Genomic DNA, 17,886 nt, shown 5'->3' with positions numbered 1-17,886 from the left:
GTGAGATAGGTCTGTAAATCTTTTATTTTTTATAACCTCCAAACGCTGCCTATAAGTGCTTAGGAGCTTCTCTCTCCTCTCTACTGCAAACATGGCCCATTCCTCGCTTGAAAAAGCTTCCAGGTCACTGATAATCTTTGGTTTTCACGTTACCATGCTTTCTTCATATTTCCACCAAATATTTTCAATGAGATGTAAATCTGAAGACTGTACAGGCCACTCAACAACGTTCTACGACTAATCCTTAAACCAAGCTTCAGTAGATTTGGATGTATACTTTGGGATGGTAGTGAAGTCCATTGATCATCAAGCTTCAGTCTCTTCGGTCTCTTTTGCCAAAATGGCTTGATCCTTCAAAGAATTCATAATGTCATTCATACAGTCAAGATTTCCAGTTCCTGCAACAGCAAAGCTCCCCATAACTGGACCACCTCCATGTTTGACCATGTCTTTTGTCTTTTTTACAACAGACATACCACAGTTTGGTCATTTCACTCCATAAAACATTCTTCCAGAACTACACAGGTCTTTCCAAGTGAATTTGAGCATATTCAAGTCAGCCTTTTATGTTCTTCTTGGTCAAGAGTGGCATTCGGCAAGATGTCCCAACTGGGCCGACACTATGTTCCTGTCTGGGAACTCTGCTTGTTTTTTCCTTCTTTCATCAGGTCATCTTGCAAGTCTTTAGCAGTAAATTGTATTATTCTTTTATTTTTATCCCCCTGAATGATATTGTGCTTTTTCTTCAAAACCCTCAATGGTTTTCTGGTACAACACATTTTAAACTTATGAATAAGGCTGCCAGCTGTGTCTCTAGGAACTGTTAGTGTTTTGGAAATATTCTTGTAGCCATAGACTTTCTAATGTAATAAAACAATTGGTTCTCTATAGCTTTTATGAGAGCTCTTTTGACTGGGCCATATTTGCCACTCAACTTTAGCACATGTACACCGCTCTACAGTAATTTGAAAGTGATTGCAGTACCAGTTTTGGCCACAATCTTACATACGGCTCCTTTAAGAACAGCAGCGTTGAATAATTATGACATAGCTGTATAACAAAACAAAACAAAAATCCTTTAACTCAAAACTCAAAACATTACATTATTGACAGTATCACTTTTAATTTGCCACTAAACTGTTATATATGCAATTAAAATTGTATCTTTAGAAAAGCCTATATTTGTAAAGTACAGTCTCTAAGGGGGTTGAATAATTTTGATTGCCAGTGTATATTTTGAAGGAGTAACACCTTACTCACGAACAACAAGGTGCCAGTGTATATAAAATCCCATTATCATCTCAAATTAAAATATTTTCTTTTGCATTTTGATCCAGTTTAATAAGTAGAGATGTAAAAAGTCATGGTTGATATCAGTTCAGATTCATTGGAAGTTTTAATAAATGGCCATTTTTAAGGGACACTGCAGTTAAAATGGCCATTGTCAAATAAAGATGTGCTACCTATACATCCATATTTTTGTCCACTATATTTTGGTCTAAGCTTGTTTGCTAAATGATTCTGTTGTGTGTAGCAATAATACAATGTACAGTAGGGGTTAAAAGTGATGTCCAGTACAGGGAAATTGGCATCTATAGTCAATCTTAGCTTTATTCAAATATTTTAAAAAATGTGTTAAAGAATTTGTAAGCATATTGCATAGTTGTGCTTGGAGTCAATTGTTTTATTTGTGATAACGAAATAAAACATGAAAAATTGAGCGGACATCATTTTTGGCCAAGCCGTCATACAAAGAAATTATGAACACATGCAAAAACAAGAGAGAATCATTGAAACATTAATAACTTATGTTGTATTATGTTTTGTTTCTGATTTCCTATAAATTTTTTTTTTTCATGGTTTTCATTGTATTTTGCCAAATAATTTTGTCAGATAAATACCTTAATCAAGTTTAGTGTTTTGTTCTTACCTCATTTAAAATATATTAATAAAAAATAAAATATAAATAAATAAAAAAGTTTCCTTATATTTTTGATGGTTTAATCGAACTTCATTAAAAACAAATATCTCCTCCGGACATCACTTTTGGCAACTAGCTAAAACTGCAGCGATAAAGTCTTCAACACTGCAACAAACATCTTTCAGTCTGTGTTGACCCCCTTTGAAGCACTTCAGAACCCTTTGAAACAGCATTGATTTGGATTTCAACAATTTGGTTACCGTTGAAGCCCATTGTGTGGAGAAAAATCCTGAAATGTTTTCCTCAAAAAACTTAATTTCTTTTCCACTTAAGAAAGACATGAACATCTTGGATGGCATTGGGGTGAGTAAATTATCATGAAATTTTCATTTTGAGGTGAACTAATCCTTTAATAGTCTCTTGTTGGCCTGTTTCGCAGAGCCATTCATAGAACAAACCATGACAACTGATAAAATAACATATAAACACTTGATAATCTTATAGGATGATTAGATAATTGCATTTGAAAGATTTCTTTCAATAATAAATTTGCAATCGATTTGTAAAAGGTGTTTTTATGCATGTTTGGCCTGGTGTTTTTGTTGCATTTACACTGTTCTGACCACTAGGGGTCACCGTGGAGACGGGTGTCAGATTGATTCAAAGCCTCAACACGTCACATTTGCTTCAACTGTTTCAGTGTTCATCGAAGCCTCGATCTGCCCACCCCTACTATTAGCAATAGTAGGATACTTCTGATCCAAAATACTGTGCAAAAAGTCATTATTTAAACAATTTTTATTTTCATTCACAAATAAAACAGTTATGAGTTATTTCACGATTGGAATCACTTCTACAGCAGAAGCATTACTCAGACCAGACTATAGACTCGTAAAGATTCATTACTGAAGCTCTGGGGTGTTGCTAATAAATTACAGGTCGGCGATAGGCTTGTATGGCCAGTATGGATATTTTTCCTTGTCCAGCTTGGTCTCCGGGAAGGTGTTGTTGAGATCCTCTATGGTCATCTGGTCGAAAGGAATCATGTTCCTGAACTTCTCAAGCTGCCAAGGACAAACAATCAGAGAGGGAAAATCATTGAAATGCTTCATACTTGTGAATTTGATCAAATCACAATTATTTAATACATGAGTATTATGGAAAACCTTTGGTTCTGTAATAAGTTCAGCGCTCATAATGTGACAGCGATGGTGTGCAGGTTGAACTTACCCCTTTCTCGTACTCTGCGATACGAGCTTTAGATGCTTCCAAGTAAGCAGCTGCAGTTTTGTTCTGAATACATCAAGAGACACAACATAAGGATATGTCTAAAAATTTAAATTTTTTTTAAATAAAAGAGAATAACGCCCTGAATTTGACCAGGTACAGTAAAACTCCCTGCATTTTCAGAATGACACCTTGACCTGCCCATTACAATTAGCTAGTTTGATTCAAAACTCTGATCTCTTCAATCTTTCATTTGCATTAGGACTTAAAAGTTCACTGACGCATTGGCCCTCCAGGAGCGGCGTTTGATCTAAAACATCTCCTGGAGAGAAGAAAAACTGAAGTATGAAGAGAGACTCACAGAATCCTGCTCCAGGGAATCAATCTTTGCAGTCTGAGTGTCCACTGGCTCAGGGACCGTCAACACAGAGAACTGGAGACAGAGAGACGGGAAGACAGAGAACATAAGACACACTGCAGAAGAAGAGATGGGGTCAGAGAGAAATCACTGGGTCTCACCTTCTTCTCAAACTCATCCACCATGCCGGCTTTGGCCACAACTGTTTTGTAGTAACTCCAGTCAATGGGAGCCGGTTTCTCTGGCAAGGAAGCAAGTCTGCAAGTAAACATGGTTCAGTACACATTAGCTGGACTAATATATCTATGGAGGCAATAATATACTTGTTGACTTGACTGATATAAAACATTTCTATATCTAAAAACTTTGACAGTCAGAATTAATTTTTAAATGTTTTTATTTTATAAAAAAAGCCTCTTATGCTCACCAAGGCTGCATTTATTTACAGTAAGAAAAAAATAAAAAATAAAAAAAAACTGTAATATTGTGAAGTATTATTTCCATTTAAAATAACTCTTTTCTATATGAATATTGTAAAATGTAATTTATTCCTCTGATGCAAAGCCACATTTTCAGCATCATTACTCCAGTCTTCAGTGTCACATGATCCTTCAGAAATCATTCTAATTCTTATCAAATAATTTGTACAGACAGACACTATTTAAAAAAGAAAGCACAATTATTATTTTTTTTATAGTTTTATATTGAACACAAGAAATTGATACAAAACATTTATATTTAATATAAATGTTATGTTGAACTTTTTTTCCATCAAAGAATACTGAAAATAATGCATCATGATTTCCACAAAAAAATATTACACAGCACAACTGTTTTCAACATTGATAATAATCAGAAATGTTCATCAAGTCATCATATTAGAATAATTTCTGAAGGATCATGTGACACTGAAGACTGGAGTAATGATGCTGAAAATTCAGCTTTGATCACAAGAATAAATGACATTTTACAATATATTCACATAGAAAAGAGTTCTTTTAAATGGAAATAATACTTCACAATAGTACTGTTTTTACAATACATGTATAAGCATATAAAACTTTTAAAAAATAAATAAATAAACAAGAACCAGAGATACTGATTCATTATCATGAGAAACAAGAATTGCTATTTATGCATCACAGCTTCAGCGAAGTTTAGCCAGCTTGTCCATTGACCTGCACCTGACCTATGGTGTTTTGCTCAAGGGCACAATGATGATGGCTTATGGATCACCCCATACTGGGTTCAAAACATAAATCCAGCATACCTTTAAAACCATTAGCTTCCATCACTCCTGTATAAACTACATGCTGGAGATTGTGCAGTTCATGTCCTTCATATGCAGTGATGTAGAGACTCACTTGGCTGTGATGGAGTCACTGCGGGTCTTCAAGCTGTTGAACATGGCTCTCTGGTTCGGTGGGACCCTCTCCGCAAAAGCCAGCCAGTCAATGGCCTTTACAGCTACACGTCGGCCTGCCATCTTTTACTCCTGTCAAAACATTTTAGGAAGTTATGGTTATTAAGAATAACAAAGATCTTTCACAAGTTAAGCTAAGAGGTTCCAGTCAGTCAAGTCTGACTTTAAGAAAACATATAATTGTGAAGCCAAGCACATAATAATGATTGTTTTCCACATACAATACATACATTCAAAATGTAGCCTACATATGATCAGTCACAGAATACCAACATATAGGACACTAGCCAGATGGCTCCAATGTAGCATATTAAAACACTGTTTTCGCATTTAAACAGTATTTATAACTAAAAAGTGTCACTGTTTTCTATTTTTATTACAGAAATTAGGTTTATAAGAACAACTGAGATGTAAAGCCTTCACTAATGCACACAAGTCGACAAGACAAGGTCAGCGTCCGGATTATATGAGATAAAGACAAAAATAACCACCGCAAAACCGCAACATTTCTTATAAACATGAAAGATAAAGACTTGTATTCGTGGTTTAATCGAGTAAAAACAATCGGGCGCTGTGTTATTTAATAAATGACTGGATTTTCGACACATACTCACTGCTCAAGGATCAAGCCGCTGCAATGACAGAAGCGTGATGGCCGCCGCCGGAGAGCGGAAGCGCGGTTAAGAACGCAGCGCTCGTTACTGACACCCAGCGGACTGGAGAAAAGCTGCAGCAGACTTGCGGGTCCACTCGATAGTAGACTTGCATGTCGACTCAATAGTAGACTTGTCAGTTTGTCGCTTTCAGCTCACCTTAAAACAGAGGATTTCAATCCTTTAGAATAGATGCATCATGGACCCCATCCTAAAATTTAAAAGGAAGTTATATATTTTTATGTGTAAAGACCAAATGTAGGCTATACTGTGAAAACTACTATTATAAACGTGTAAAATAGACTATAGTATTTGGAGAATATTTAGTTTATATTATGTTACATTATTCAATTTTTTTCTACTCACTATATCACTGTGTTGTACTGTAGATGTAGGCCTATTTATTTAGAAGTATTATTTATTTATTTACAACACTCCCCCCCATCCTCTGGGGGTATGCTAAGTTTCGTAGAATTTCATCCATGGGGGGGTATAAAATAAATTCATTTATGTGCACATTTAGTGACTGTACACTCATCGGCCTGTAGATGGTGGTGTTGAGCGAAGGGTTGCTGGTTTAGGTTGATACTGTCACACACACACATGCAGGAATACAAACAAACGGAAGCATGCACACACACTGACATCCACACGCACAGACACACACCCATACACACACATACAAATCCACATGCACAGACACACACACACAAACACACACGCGCACACACATATACGCACGCATACATACACGCACAGACACACACACACACACACACACACACACACACACACACACACACACACACACACACACACACACACACACACACACACACACACACACACACATTTATTTTTGTGGAAAGCCAGTGCAGGCCTGAGCGGCGGTCATATTTTGTACCGCCATGCGGTACATCTAGTTATTTTTCTAAAAAAAATAAATAAAAAATGTATTAAATAAATAATTGTAAATTATAGGCCACGTTAAGTTTGCAGGAGTGCGAGCACGAGCAATAAGTTGGTGTCTGCAGTTCACTTAACGGCCACCGGTGTCGCTAAACAATCGTTTCTGAATTCTACATAGAGCTCGCTTGATCAATTTCAGCTACCCTCAAGTTCGACAGCATCCATGCTCTTGTTATTTTCATTACCATGGTAAATTTTATGGTTATGCTAAAGGTCAACGAGGTACTCCATATGAAGTAGCCAACATTTCCCCAAAATACAACACAACACAACATAAAAATCTAATTAGCTGTTACAGTAGTCCTAATTGGATAATAGAAGACCCTTACATAAAATAAGCATTCAAGTTCATTTTATTAAGCATACTTAAGTAAAGTTCAAGTATATTTTAAGTATACTTTATGTGGTAAGTATACTAATTTCAATGTGCTAGAAGTATAGCCTACTTTTAAATGTAGTTTTACTTACTGGCCCACTTTTTTAATTTATAAAAGTATAATTTAAATATACTTTAAGTGTAAAAGTACTACACTTCGAGTACTGTTTTTACTGCAACTATACTACAAGTAAACATATAGGTATACTGATAGTTTACTAGTCAAATACTTTTAGCACATTTTTAGTTAATGAAAGTACACTTTGAAGTACACTCTCAGTAAACCAGCTGTAGTAGTTTTATACTGTAAGTATACTTGTTGTTAGTATTCTTTAAGTCAACAACTTCATTCTTATAATTTATGTATTATTTTAGCACTCTAAGTAGGCTACACTACCGAAACGTTTGCCTTTTTTTATCAGTAAAAGCACTTGACTTGATCTCGCTTTTTGACGTCTTTCGTCTTTTGTGGAGTATGCAGACTTTTTTGAAGTGCCTATGATATCTTGACTAACATATTTCTAAGAAGTGAATGACACAAGTTTTCTAATAAGGCAAAGCCAGTTTGACCCGTGACAGTCAAAATGTCTTAAATATCACCTGTGACTGTTTCTGTGACTTGTTGACTCTCTGGCTTATTCCACGAAACGGACCCCTTTCCGTTTATGTCACCCAATATGGAAAGCCTATTGAAATAGCTTGTCAGTCAATGCACAAAATACACCCACTCATCAGCAAAACCAAAACTTGTTCTTCTCACAATTAAATAATAAAATAGGCTAGTGAAATGATAGATTGGATTAAAAGAATGAACTGACAAGGTGTAGCCTACTTATATATAGGCTACAACCTACCCCTAGTGGTCAGAAGGACTACATCGAGAACAATGTTTTATAAAGACCTCATAATGGTCTTTGGCCATACGCATCGACGTGGCTGAAATTGGCGAGAACGTCATTTTATTACGTCAGAGTAAATAGCGTGGTAAAGGGGCAGTGATGAAGAAATCATGATGGAGTTGACAAAGTACTGTCACGAGCTCTCTCTAATCCCGTCTACCGCGCGCAGCACTCACTCAGTGCGCGCCGCCGTTCACTCGCGCGGGTCACGCTCGGGCCAGAGGGCGCGCGACTGGTCAACAGCAGCAAACGCGGAGGAGGACCACTTAACGTCAAGCACAGATGTAAACGTACTAAAGGTGCACCTCTACGTACCTCTACGTACTAAAGGTGAGGAAAAAACATATAATGTATTCAGAAGGACATATTAATACCCTGCTGGCTGCTTTATTAGAGTTGATGGTGCGGGTGACTTCATGACGGATGAAAAGAGCAGGTGTGGTGTCTTTATCTCTTTATCTCAGCTTTGTTTGCGTTATCATTAGGATGGGTGGTTTAAAGGTGAGATTTCCGATCATCTAGGAAATTTATCTCGTGTTTCAGGGAGTCAAGGCAGTTTTTTGCATGATTAAATGAATTAGGCTACTGTGCCAAAAAAATAAAAATAAATAAAAAAACGATAACCTGCGGCGCGTGCAAGTTTTAGCTTGTCAAACCGCTCTCATGCAGTGAACAAAATATGAAATATAGAGACGCATAATTTTTTTTTTTTACTTTCGCAACAGGTGCGGATTACCGGTGCTGTTCAGGAGCTGATCTCGCGGTAAAGGCTATGCGCGTGATGCTGCCGGTGAAAAGTAGACTCATTAGCCTATATGAACAGAATAATAATAAAAATCTGTTTTCGAAGTGAGGAGAATTTGAGATTAAAATTGACAGTCAGATTGAAATATATAGGCTACTACAGAAGACTAAGACGATTTAAATGTTTTGACTAATGCACTTAATGCACCATATGTTCAAAAATGTAAATGAAAAGGGCAAAAATGCAGAAACCCTAAGATAAATAGACACAATGGTATAATAGACTTAACCAATAACAAAATAAAATATTGAAAAAATATTTATAGCCTATACACAGCCATGATATAATGTAATTTATTATAATACAAATATAATATTAAAATATCATGTGAATAAAAAATGCAACATTGTAAAATGTATTTAATTAAAATAATGAAAAAAATATTCTAAATGTATATGCACACAATGCTAATAGATATAATCCTAACCTTAATGGCAAATTAAATACTTATATTTACACAGCCATAATATAATATAATATAATATAATATAATATGCCTCAAACACTGTAACTGAAAATGATTAAAATAATGAAAAATATATTTATATTATTTTTTTCCATTTTTTTTTGTTTTGCATAGTCACAGGAGAATTTGGCTTTCAGTGTTTGACACAAACATGAATCTAAAGAAGAATATCAAGTTACTCAGCACTCAATCCCACAGAACAAACAGGGTTTTGTGGCTGAATGTGACGATTTCCATGGTGATTTAAAACCAGAGAAGTTTACTGCATGCAAAACAAGTGCTTATAATCAACCTCTAGTAATATAAACAAGAAAAATACTATTTAAGGAGATGTTTTTTTTTTTTTAGATAGTATTGTAAAAAGGATGATAATTAGCTTGTTGTCTAATCCCATAGGCACTTGAGTGAGGAGACACAATGACGGAGGGTGCAGAGATTCATCAGACCCTGCAGTCAAACAGGGCTGATGCTGCCAGGACGTCCTCTCTGCGGGCCGTAGAAACAGATTCTGGCCCGGCAGAGACGGCCAGCTGTGAGTCAGAGGAGCCGGACCACCAGGAAGAGGAATCCTCCACTTTTCCAGAGGTGCAGCATCATTCCTCTGCAGGGCCGGAGGACAGTGGCCATGTGGCGCCCGAGGGTGGCTGGGGCTGGGTGGTCGTCGCTGCTACCGTTCTGGTCTTAGCCTTGACTCTGGCTTTCCCTTCGTGCATCGGGATATTTTACACAGACTTGCAGAACGACTTCCAAGCCAGCAACACTGAGACGTCATGGGTGCCAGCTATCATGATGGCAGTTCTGCATGCAGGCGGTAGGGAGGGTTCTCTGATACTAACCGATTCATGCATTTGATCCATTAGTTCATCCGCGCTTTGTGACGCAATCCTCACGGCGCTCCCGCATTCACCCTCACCACAGGGTCAGATACAGTATCTGAAAAACACTTCTATCAAGTTACTGTACTAATCAGTTGTGCAACACTGATCTGTTTCATAACATGAAACATAAACAGGCACAGAGGTCAGAGGATGACAGCGGTGGTCTGTTCACTTCCAGTGCTCTTGAACTCAGGGACTGTACTCAAGTTCTTAGGGTTAGTTCACCCAAAAAATTGTATTATCCCATAATTTACTCACCCTCAAGCCATCCTAGGTGTATGTATACTTTCTTTGTTTCAGAAAAAAACACAATCAGAGTTATATTAAAACAAATCTTGGCTTTTCCAAGCTTTATAATGGGAGTATTGTTTTTTGAAGCCCAAAAAAGCGCATCCATCCATCATAAAAGTAATCCATAGGGAGTTTAATAAAGACCTTCTGAAGCGAAGCGTTGCGTTTTTGTAAGAAAAATATCCATATTTATAACTTTATAAACTATAATCACTGGGTTGCGGTATCGGCCGTACGCGAGTCTAGTTCCAGCGGAAGAGTGACCTTTGACCCGACGCATGTCATAGGATGTATGCGTAGCGTAATCTTAGGTGAGAGTCGACGCCTCTCGCGGTTCAAACTAATAGGGCTGAGCAACAAACTCAAGCTCTTCCAACATTTCTCTTTAAAAATTCAAATTTTAGACTTCTAATTCATGACCGGTGTTTTGTTTTGCTCTTTCCTCTGTGCTTCCGCGTTCATCAGTACATCATCCGTCGGGAACTAGACTTGCCTACAGCCAGAAGCCAGTGATTATAGATTATAAAGTTATAAATGTGGATATTTTTCTTACAAAAATGCATCGCTTCGCTTCAGAAGGCCTTTATGAACCCCCTGGAGTCGTATGGATTACTTTCATGATGGATGGATGCACTTTTTTGAGCTTCAAAATCTCAGGTACCATTCACTCCCATTATAAAGCTAGGAAGAGCCAGGATATTTTTCAACTCCAATTGTGTTTGGCTGAAAGAAGAAAGTCATGTACACCTAGGATGGCTTGAGGGTGAGTAAATTAAGGAATAATTTTCCATTTTTGGGTGAACTAGCCATTTAAGTGTGATTCTTAATCGTAAGGAGCACACATGCTCAGTCAGGACGCTGCATTAGAAACAAGTGTTATATCCCTTCACAGGGAAATCCATCCAGTCATTACGGTCCAACTCAAAAAATAGCTGACGTGGAGAAAAGGATTTGGGGACTGGCATTTTTATTCGGCTTAATGCAGCTCAGTATTCGTTTCTAGGCAGCAGCAGTTCAAAGTACACTATGCACATATTACAATCCATTAGCATGGGTTACATAACAGTAGAATATACAAACGGTGTATATGCACAATCATTTTGTGAACTGTAGTGAACATATACATATATTGCTTTGCTGAGTGTGCAGGGAGTTGTGAACACTTCATAGGGACAGTCAGCTCTGAGTCAGGCAGGAGGTTGCTATTGCTATTATATTGCTGATCTGGCTCTGGAACAGCCAATATGCCATTGTTCTTCTGTGAGAAATGTTTATTTGTCTTTGTCCAAGTTAGCGCCAAAGACAATGTTAAGGTGATCGCGATTGGTTTATTTTCACACAGTGCCGTGACACCTAAAGCATTCATTTAAGCGGTGCAAATGTTCAATCTCTCTTGGGGTTTTAAAGAGCTTGAAGTAATTTGCACTATACTTACTGCTGTGCTCAGTGGGTGCAAAGTGTCTCATCAAATCAAGTTTCTCGTTTTACAAACAAAAGGAAAAGGGGCAAAAGTATGATATTTTGTGTGACACTCATTTTCCCTCTTGATATGATACCCACTTAGGTATAACTCAATCGATAAAATAGCTTTCTAAAAGTGTGTTGTTTTTTTATTATCCCAGATTAATGTGCAAAGACAGCTCTAAGTTAGCCTTATAGGCTTGTTTCATGAAAAGTAAAAAATTTCAGGACATTGCTCTGTTTGTTTGAGTCGTGTCAACATGTCAACCAATGGCGTGAGTTTGGGGCAGGACCAGGAGGATCACTATAAAAAAAGATTCCATTATAAATGACTAATTACTTACTAAAAATGTTGTGTTTAATATTGTTTAATACTGACATTTATAGCGAACTAAAATGTACTTGATGTAATTTATATTTGAATGCTCATGCTAACTTTTGTCAACTTTACAATAAGTAAATCCACTTCACCAGCTAAATCCTCTTCGACAGCGAGGCCATAGAAATATACAGTGCTACCGCAAAAATGGAAATTCATAGACAAATTTCTAAAGATGGCTGCGCGCTTGTTTCTCTCGTGCATAAGGTCTGTAAGTTCACTTGTAGTATGGTTGCAGTACAAACGTTTACTTCTGTTACACTTAAAGTATACTCACTTTTATACACTATAAGTATACACTAAAAAGTGGGCCAATTTAGTTTCAAGTAGCATTGAAATAAAGTAGTACACTTACAGTACAAGTATATTACTACTACATTGATATTAGTATACTTAATAAAATGATCTTGAAGTATACTTATTTTCGTACGGGCAATTAAGTGCACTTTTTCAAAAGGGACCAAGATGTGAATAGTGATGTAAGTTTAATAACAGTCAGCACAGGGCCACAATGTTCTGAAAAATGTTACAAATTTAGTCAGCGAATACTTCATTTGTGGTCATGATATGCATCTTTCCCCCCTCCAGCATGTCATGAAGTGACATGACGTAGGGGCAACGGTAACCCATACTTTGTCCTTAGTAGTGAACCCACACACACACAACACCCGGAGCAGTGGGCAGCCATTTTTGCTGTGGCGCCCGGGGAGTGATTGGGGGTTTGGTGCCTTGCTCAAGAGCACTTCAGTCACTTCCTGCCGGTATAGAGAATCGGACCCATGACCTTCGGGTTACCAGTCTGACTCTCTAACCATGCGGCGGTGTCCGTATAAATCCAGCCCATGTTCAGGAGGGCAGTACAATATTACTTCATTGAAATGGCAGCCTAATTCCATAATCAAATTTAAACATTTCTGTCAAAGCCTTTCAAATACAACGAATGAACTGTAATTTGCATATATATATAATGTTTTAATACCAAATGTAAATAGCCAGTGGTTTGGGTGAAAAAACACACACGATTGTTTGTCATCATCTGCATATGTGTGAGCGTGAGGACATTAAACAGGACCATCTGTAAGTCAATGCAGCTGTTGTGCGCACACCGTGACCAACCATGTTCATTATTGTTCATATTACAATGCCATTGTCTTTCCGTAGGCCCCTTATGTAGTGTTCTTGTGGAACGCTACGGTTGCCGTGCAACAATAATCATCGGCGGGATCCTGAGCGGACTGGGAATGGCAGCCAGCTCATTTGCACAGACAATGGTAGAGCTATATATCACTGCTGGCATCATCACAGGTGGGTATATATTACCTTCGCAGAAACAGTGGTGTGAAAATAATTCTTGCTCAGTAGGATGAACCACATGAAATGGACTGAATTATCATCTTTCCTTCAGGAATGGGATTCTCTTTGTCTTTCCAGCCATCGATCACCATGATGGGCTACTACTTTGTGCGTCGCAGGGCTTTCGCCAACGCTCTGTCTTCCACTGGCACTGCCCTCGGGCTGAGCACCCTACCATTGCTGGCCAACTATCTGCTCAGCAGCTTCGGTTGGCGGGGCAGTTTTCTGGTGCTGGGAGGGGTTCTGCTGAACTGTTGCGTTTGTGGGGCCGTGATGCGCCCCCTTGGGGCCAAACCAAAGACAGAAGCCAGAACCGGATCTACGGACAATCACCTCCTCAAAACCAATTGCCTTTCCGTTCATCAGGAAAGAGAGGGTCTGAAGGGCCGCCTACGGGCCACTCTCTCCACCGTCATGCCTTTCCTGCGCAGACACATGGCTTTTGACCTGCTGTGCAGTAACCCTTACTTCTGTGCCTATGCTCTTGGGGTGTCCTGGATGATGCTGGGCTTCGTGGTGCCCCTGGTTTACCTGGTTCCCTATGCCACCGCGTACGGTATGGAGCAAGACCGGGCCGCTCTACTGATGGCCATCCTCGGATTGATCAACATCATCGTTCGGCCCGCGACGGCGCTGGTTTTCGGGTTGCCTCGTTTCCGAGGAAGCCATTGCTTTGCCTACCTGTTTGCCACGGCGGTGCTGATCAATGGGTTGAGCAACTGCATCTGTGGGATAGGAACGAGTTTTTCAGTACTGCTGGCGTATGTTATAGTGTTTGGGTTTTCTATGAGCCTTGTTGGCTCCTTGTTGTTCACCGTACTTATGGACACGGTCGAGATGAGCCGTTTCCCATCCGCCCTGGGCCTCATCAGCATTATGGAGAGCATCATGCTACTGCTCGGCCCACCATTAGCAGGTGATGTAATGTTTCTACAGTTGATGTCTCTGATGTTCGTTTGACGTACTACATTTATTAGTGGGTGAAAGCAGAATGCCTGCGTGTATTTGTCAAGGCCAACAAAAATTCACCCTCATGTTGTTTTAAACTCATATGATTATTTTTGGAAGTACTTACACTTTACATGGTGCTCTTTTCCATGAAACAATTACAATGAGCTCTCAAGCTCCTAAAGGAACAACAACAACAACAACAAATAACATAAATGTAGTTCCTCTAATGCACTATGTAGACTCCCAACTCATGCACTATATCAAAGACTATAGATATACCAAGACTGTTCACTCGTATTGCTACGAATGGGAGAAACTGTAACGTGCAATATGGCGGATAAGTCCCGCCTTCTAAATAAAAGAGCCAATCGCCAATTGATAAAGTCATTGCGTCACAGTAGCTGTTGTTAAAGCTGCGGTTCCCATAGCAAGCTTTTAGGACTTTTAATGCTACTTGAGCGTAAGAAACAACCTTTATGAGACAGCTCATGTTAAATAAAATGTTATTTAAATGCGAGTTTGTCAAGCAAATTTTGCCATTTCTTCATAAATAGGAGTTGGTCTTGCATGAGCAAAAACGCTCCCTAGAGTAGGGTGACAGTCCTGAAATTAGGAGCTTTGTTCCTGCGTCCTGCAAGAAGTAAGCAGTGTCCTGCATTTCAATTATGTCTGTATTATTTTTTCTTCCCTGAAATTACATATTTTACACATCCCTGAATTATATTTAAAAAAAAATCATCCTCATGTTGTTCCAAACCTGTATATGAGTTTCTTTTTTCTGTTGAACACAAAAGAAAATATTTTATAGAAAGTCGGTAACCAGACAGTTGATGGTAGCCGTTGACTTCCAAAGTATTTTTTGATTTATTGACTATGGAAGTCAACGGCTACCAAATGCACATGGAGAAAATGAATGGGAAAATGCTTCTGGGCGAAAAAAGGCCATTGAGAAATGGCCAGTTCACTCTATTTCAGGGATCAACTTAAAAGTAATGTATGTGGCTTATTATGATTTTAAATTTTTTTTTATACAGGAATCCTGGTTGACGCCACTAGGCAATACGCCTATGTGTTCTTTGCCTGCAGCATAACCGGGTCCACAGCTGGTCTCTTCATCATGCTGTCCTTCTATTGGCTGGACAGAAAGAAAGACAGAGAGGTTAAGAGCTCCTCCACTCATAAAGACACTAATACACTGAAGCCAAGCATTAAGATGACCATAGACTGTGATTATAGTCCAGTGCCTTTGCATAGTAAGAATGACAGAGACAGAGAGACTGATGTGTGATGTGTGCCAAGACACCACCTTGAGTGCATTTTACCGCAGGCTATTCATTTTTACCTTAAGTCTCCTAGTATTTACCCATCCTCCTATTATTGGTGGACAATCAGATGTATTTGCCATAGATTATGTACACAAGAGATAAAGCATGCCATTTCCTGGACTTCTGTAGTAAAAGGATCGGACCATAATTGCAGGTCTAACTTTTCAAAGTGCCATATGGAACTGTTATCACTTCAGATTATCTCACAAAAAACATTTGCAAGGCAGGGTCATGCAATGAGTGTTTTTTTATTATCATTATTTCTAGATGCCTTAAATGATAAATGTTAGATCTTATAAAAAAATTTTTTTGTATAGACACTGCTTTTTAAAATCAGTAAGTTATTTATATATTTGTATGTATTAAAGAAAATGTATGCAATTGTGTGGTCTCAGTTTTCCTTAACTAAGCGCTCTTTGTGCTTGCTCTTCTGTAGTCAAATCACGCTGTAGAGGAAAAAAAAATGGCACATTCCTCCAGTTGTGCCATAGTTGGGTGTTCACACTTGGCAGGTCTGGTTTGAAACTAACTCTAGTGCGATTGCTTTCTTAGTGTGATTATTTGAAGGTGTGAACGCTGTCTGAACCCTGGTGTGCACCGAACAAGCAGACCAAGAACCACATTTCAGCTTCCAAATGAACTCTATAGTGTGGTTCATCTGAAATATGATCGCAACATGGACCAAAGGCATCTAAACTAACCAAAAACTGGATGTGATGTGCGACCCTAAAAAAGGACAGATGCTCAGAGTCAAGCATAATATTCAAGTTATGTTGCTCATTACCGTTACGTCGAGCTCTCAGAGACGAGAGAAGGCCGGATCCAAGTGCAGTGGAAATTTGATAGAATAATATCAAACAAAACAACCAATCAAATACAAGAAAATCCAGATAACCTGTGAGCAAAACTGAGAGACAACACAACATCCCACAAAAGAAAAGGCATGACAAAGAACACAGGAAACACAAGGGCTTATAAAGGGAAACATTAACATTACAAGACAGCTGAATGTAATCACAACAATCACGAGCACAGGCAAAGCACACTGGGAAATGAACTTTACAATGCAAAAGTACAGGAGTCCAGTGGTGGATGTAACAATTACAGTTCGGTACATGCTTTAGAATCACATCTTCTTGCAGCAGTTCTTCATTTGTGTGTAACGGAGGAATTCCTGCGCTGTTTTGACTCCTTTATACGTAAGCTCTTTGTAAGTTCTTAGCTGAAAAAAAAAAAAAAAGAACAATAATACCACCATATGCACATAAACATCAAGCGCACTTAGGCCAGCACACAGCGTTGTTTTTGGATGTTCGTAGTTCGTTCGCGCAAAGTTCCGTCGCAATTTACGATGTCCTACTTTATATAATAGTGTTGTCAAAAATAATATTTCCATATGTATTGATACTGAAATATCTGAAACGGTTCTAATGCTCCTTTTCTGCAGTCTTTTCTCAGACGGCGAGTTTACAGTTTGACACACACCCGCCTCCTGTTACAATAGTGCTTGCGCATAATTTTACTCATTCCCGCAGGTTTCGCTCTCAATACAAGTTGCGCTCTCATAAAGCCGCCTCTCAAACAGCTCACGAGTACCAAATTGACTACTTTTTCGTGGCTTAGTGCAATTAAACAGTCAAATACATACAAAATGCCGTCTTGCCGAGTATATGTAAATACAGTCAGTTTTGGAACGTAAATAGTTGAGAGAAAAGGCACGTTGTGTAACAGTATATTGGATCTGTGCATTAAAGTCCCCGTGAACCAGAAGTTGCAAATGACTTTTCTCCAGTGTTGTGACGTATTTCCCAGTGAAACGGAATATTGAACAGAGGGCAGGGTTTTACTCTAGCGCTCCTCCTCTCCATCTCTGCTCATAGCAGACTAACGGTTTGAGGGGGAGTGGTTAAGCGTTTTCAACCCAAGCCGTCAAACTGACGTCATCAGAAAAGGAACGCCATTCCTGACCGGAAGTAACTTTTCAGACTTTGATTAAAGATGACCACGGCAAACAATTATTTTCTGTGTATTAACTTGCACGGATTAATTGTTCACCACAAGGCTAGTAATATGCACTAACAAAGTAAATAGGGTAAATTTTGATTTCATGTCGACTTTAAAGTGTCATGTTGATAAAAGAAAAGACAGAGA

At 38.5% G+C, this 17,886-nt stretch overlaps 2 protein-coding genes across 3 annotated transcripts; one reads left to right on the top strand and one right to left on the bottom strand.

Moving 5' to 3' along the window:
- Window positions 1-2,701: 2,701 nt before the first annotated feature.
- atp5pd (ATP synthase peripheral stalk subunit d) lies at window positions 2,702-5,655 on the bottom strand. Of its 2 annotated transcripts, none has more exons than XM_082180380.1 (6): window positions 5,544-5,655; window positions 4,871-5,001; window positions 3,668-3,764; window positions 3,510-3,581; window positions 3,152-3,214; window positions 2,702-2,985 (listed from the first exon to the last, which is right to left on the bottom strand). In XM_082180380.1, the coding sequence occupies exons 2-6, from the start codon at window positions 4,990-4,992 to the stop codon at window positions 2,854-2,856; spliced, it is 486 nt and encodes a 161-aa protein (XP_082036506.1). In that variant the 5' UTR covers window positions 4,993-5,001; window positions 5,544-5,655; the 3' UTR covers window positions 2,702-2,853. The 2 variants fall into 2 exon arrangements, with proteins under 2 accessions (XP_082036506.1, XP_082036505.1); XM_082180379.1 differs by having other exon boundaries at window positions 5,540-5,648.
- Window positions 5,656-7,868: 2,213 nt separating this feature from the next.
- Window positions 7,869-16,449, top strand: slc16a5b (solute carrier family 16 member 5b). The gene is made up of 5 exons (XM_082178575.1): window positions 7,869-8,156; window positions 9,494-9,908; window positions 13,268-13,411; window positions 13,512-14,375; window positions 15,445-16,449. Exons 2-5 carry the CDS (start codon window positions 9,515-9,517, stop codon window positions 15,696-15,698), a joined length of 1,656 nt encoding a protein of 551 aa, XP_082034701.1. The 5' UTR covers window positions 7,869-8,156; window positions 9,494-9,514; the 3' UTR covers window positions 15,699-16,449.
- Window positions 16,450-17,886: the final 1,437 nt, after the last annotated feature.

Source organism: Leuciscus leuciscus (genome assembly GCF_965113295.1).
Source record: "Leuciscus leuciscus genome assembly, chromosome: 1".
Taxonomy (NCBI): Eukaryota; Metazoa; Chordata; class Actinopteri; order Cypriniformes; family Leuciscidae; genus Leuciscus; species Leuciscus leuciscus.
This window is presented reverse-complemented; position numbering and strand designations above follow the sequence as displayed.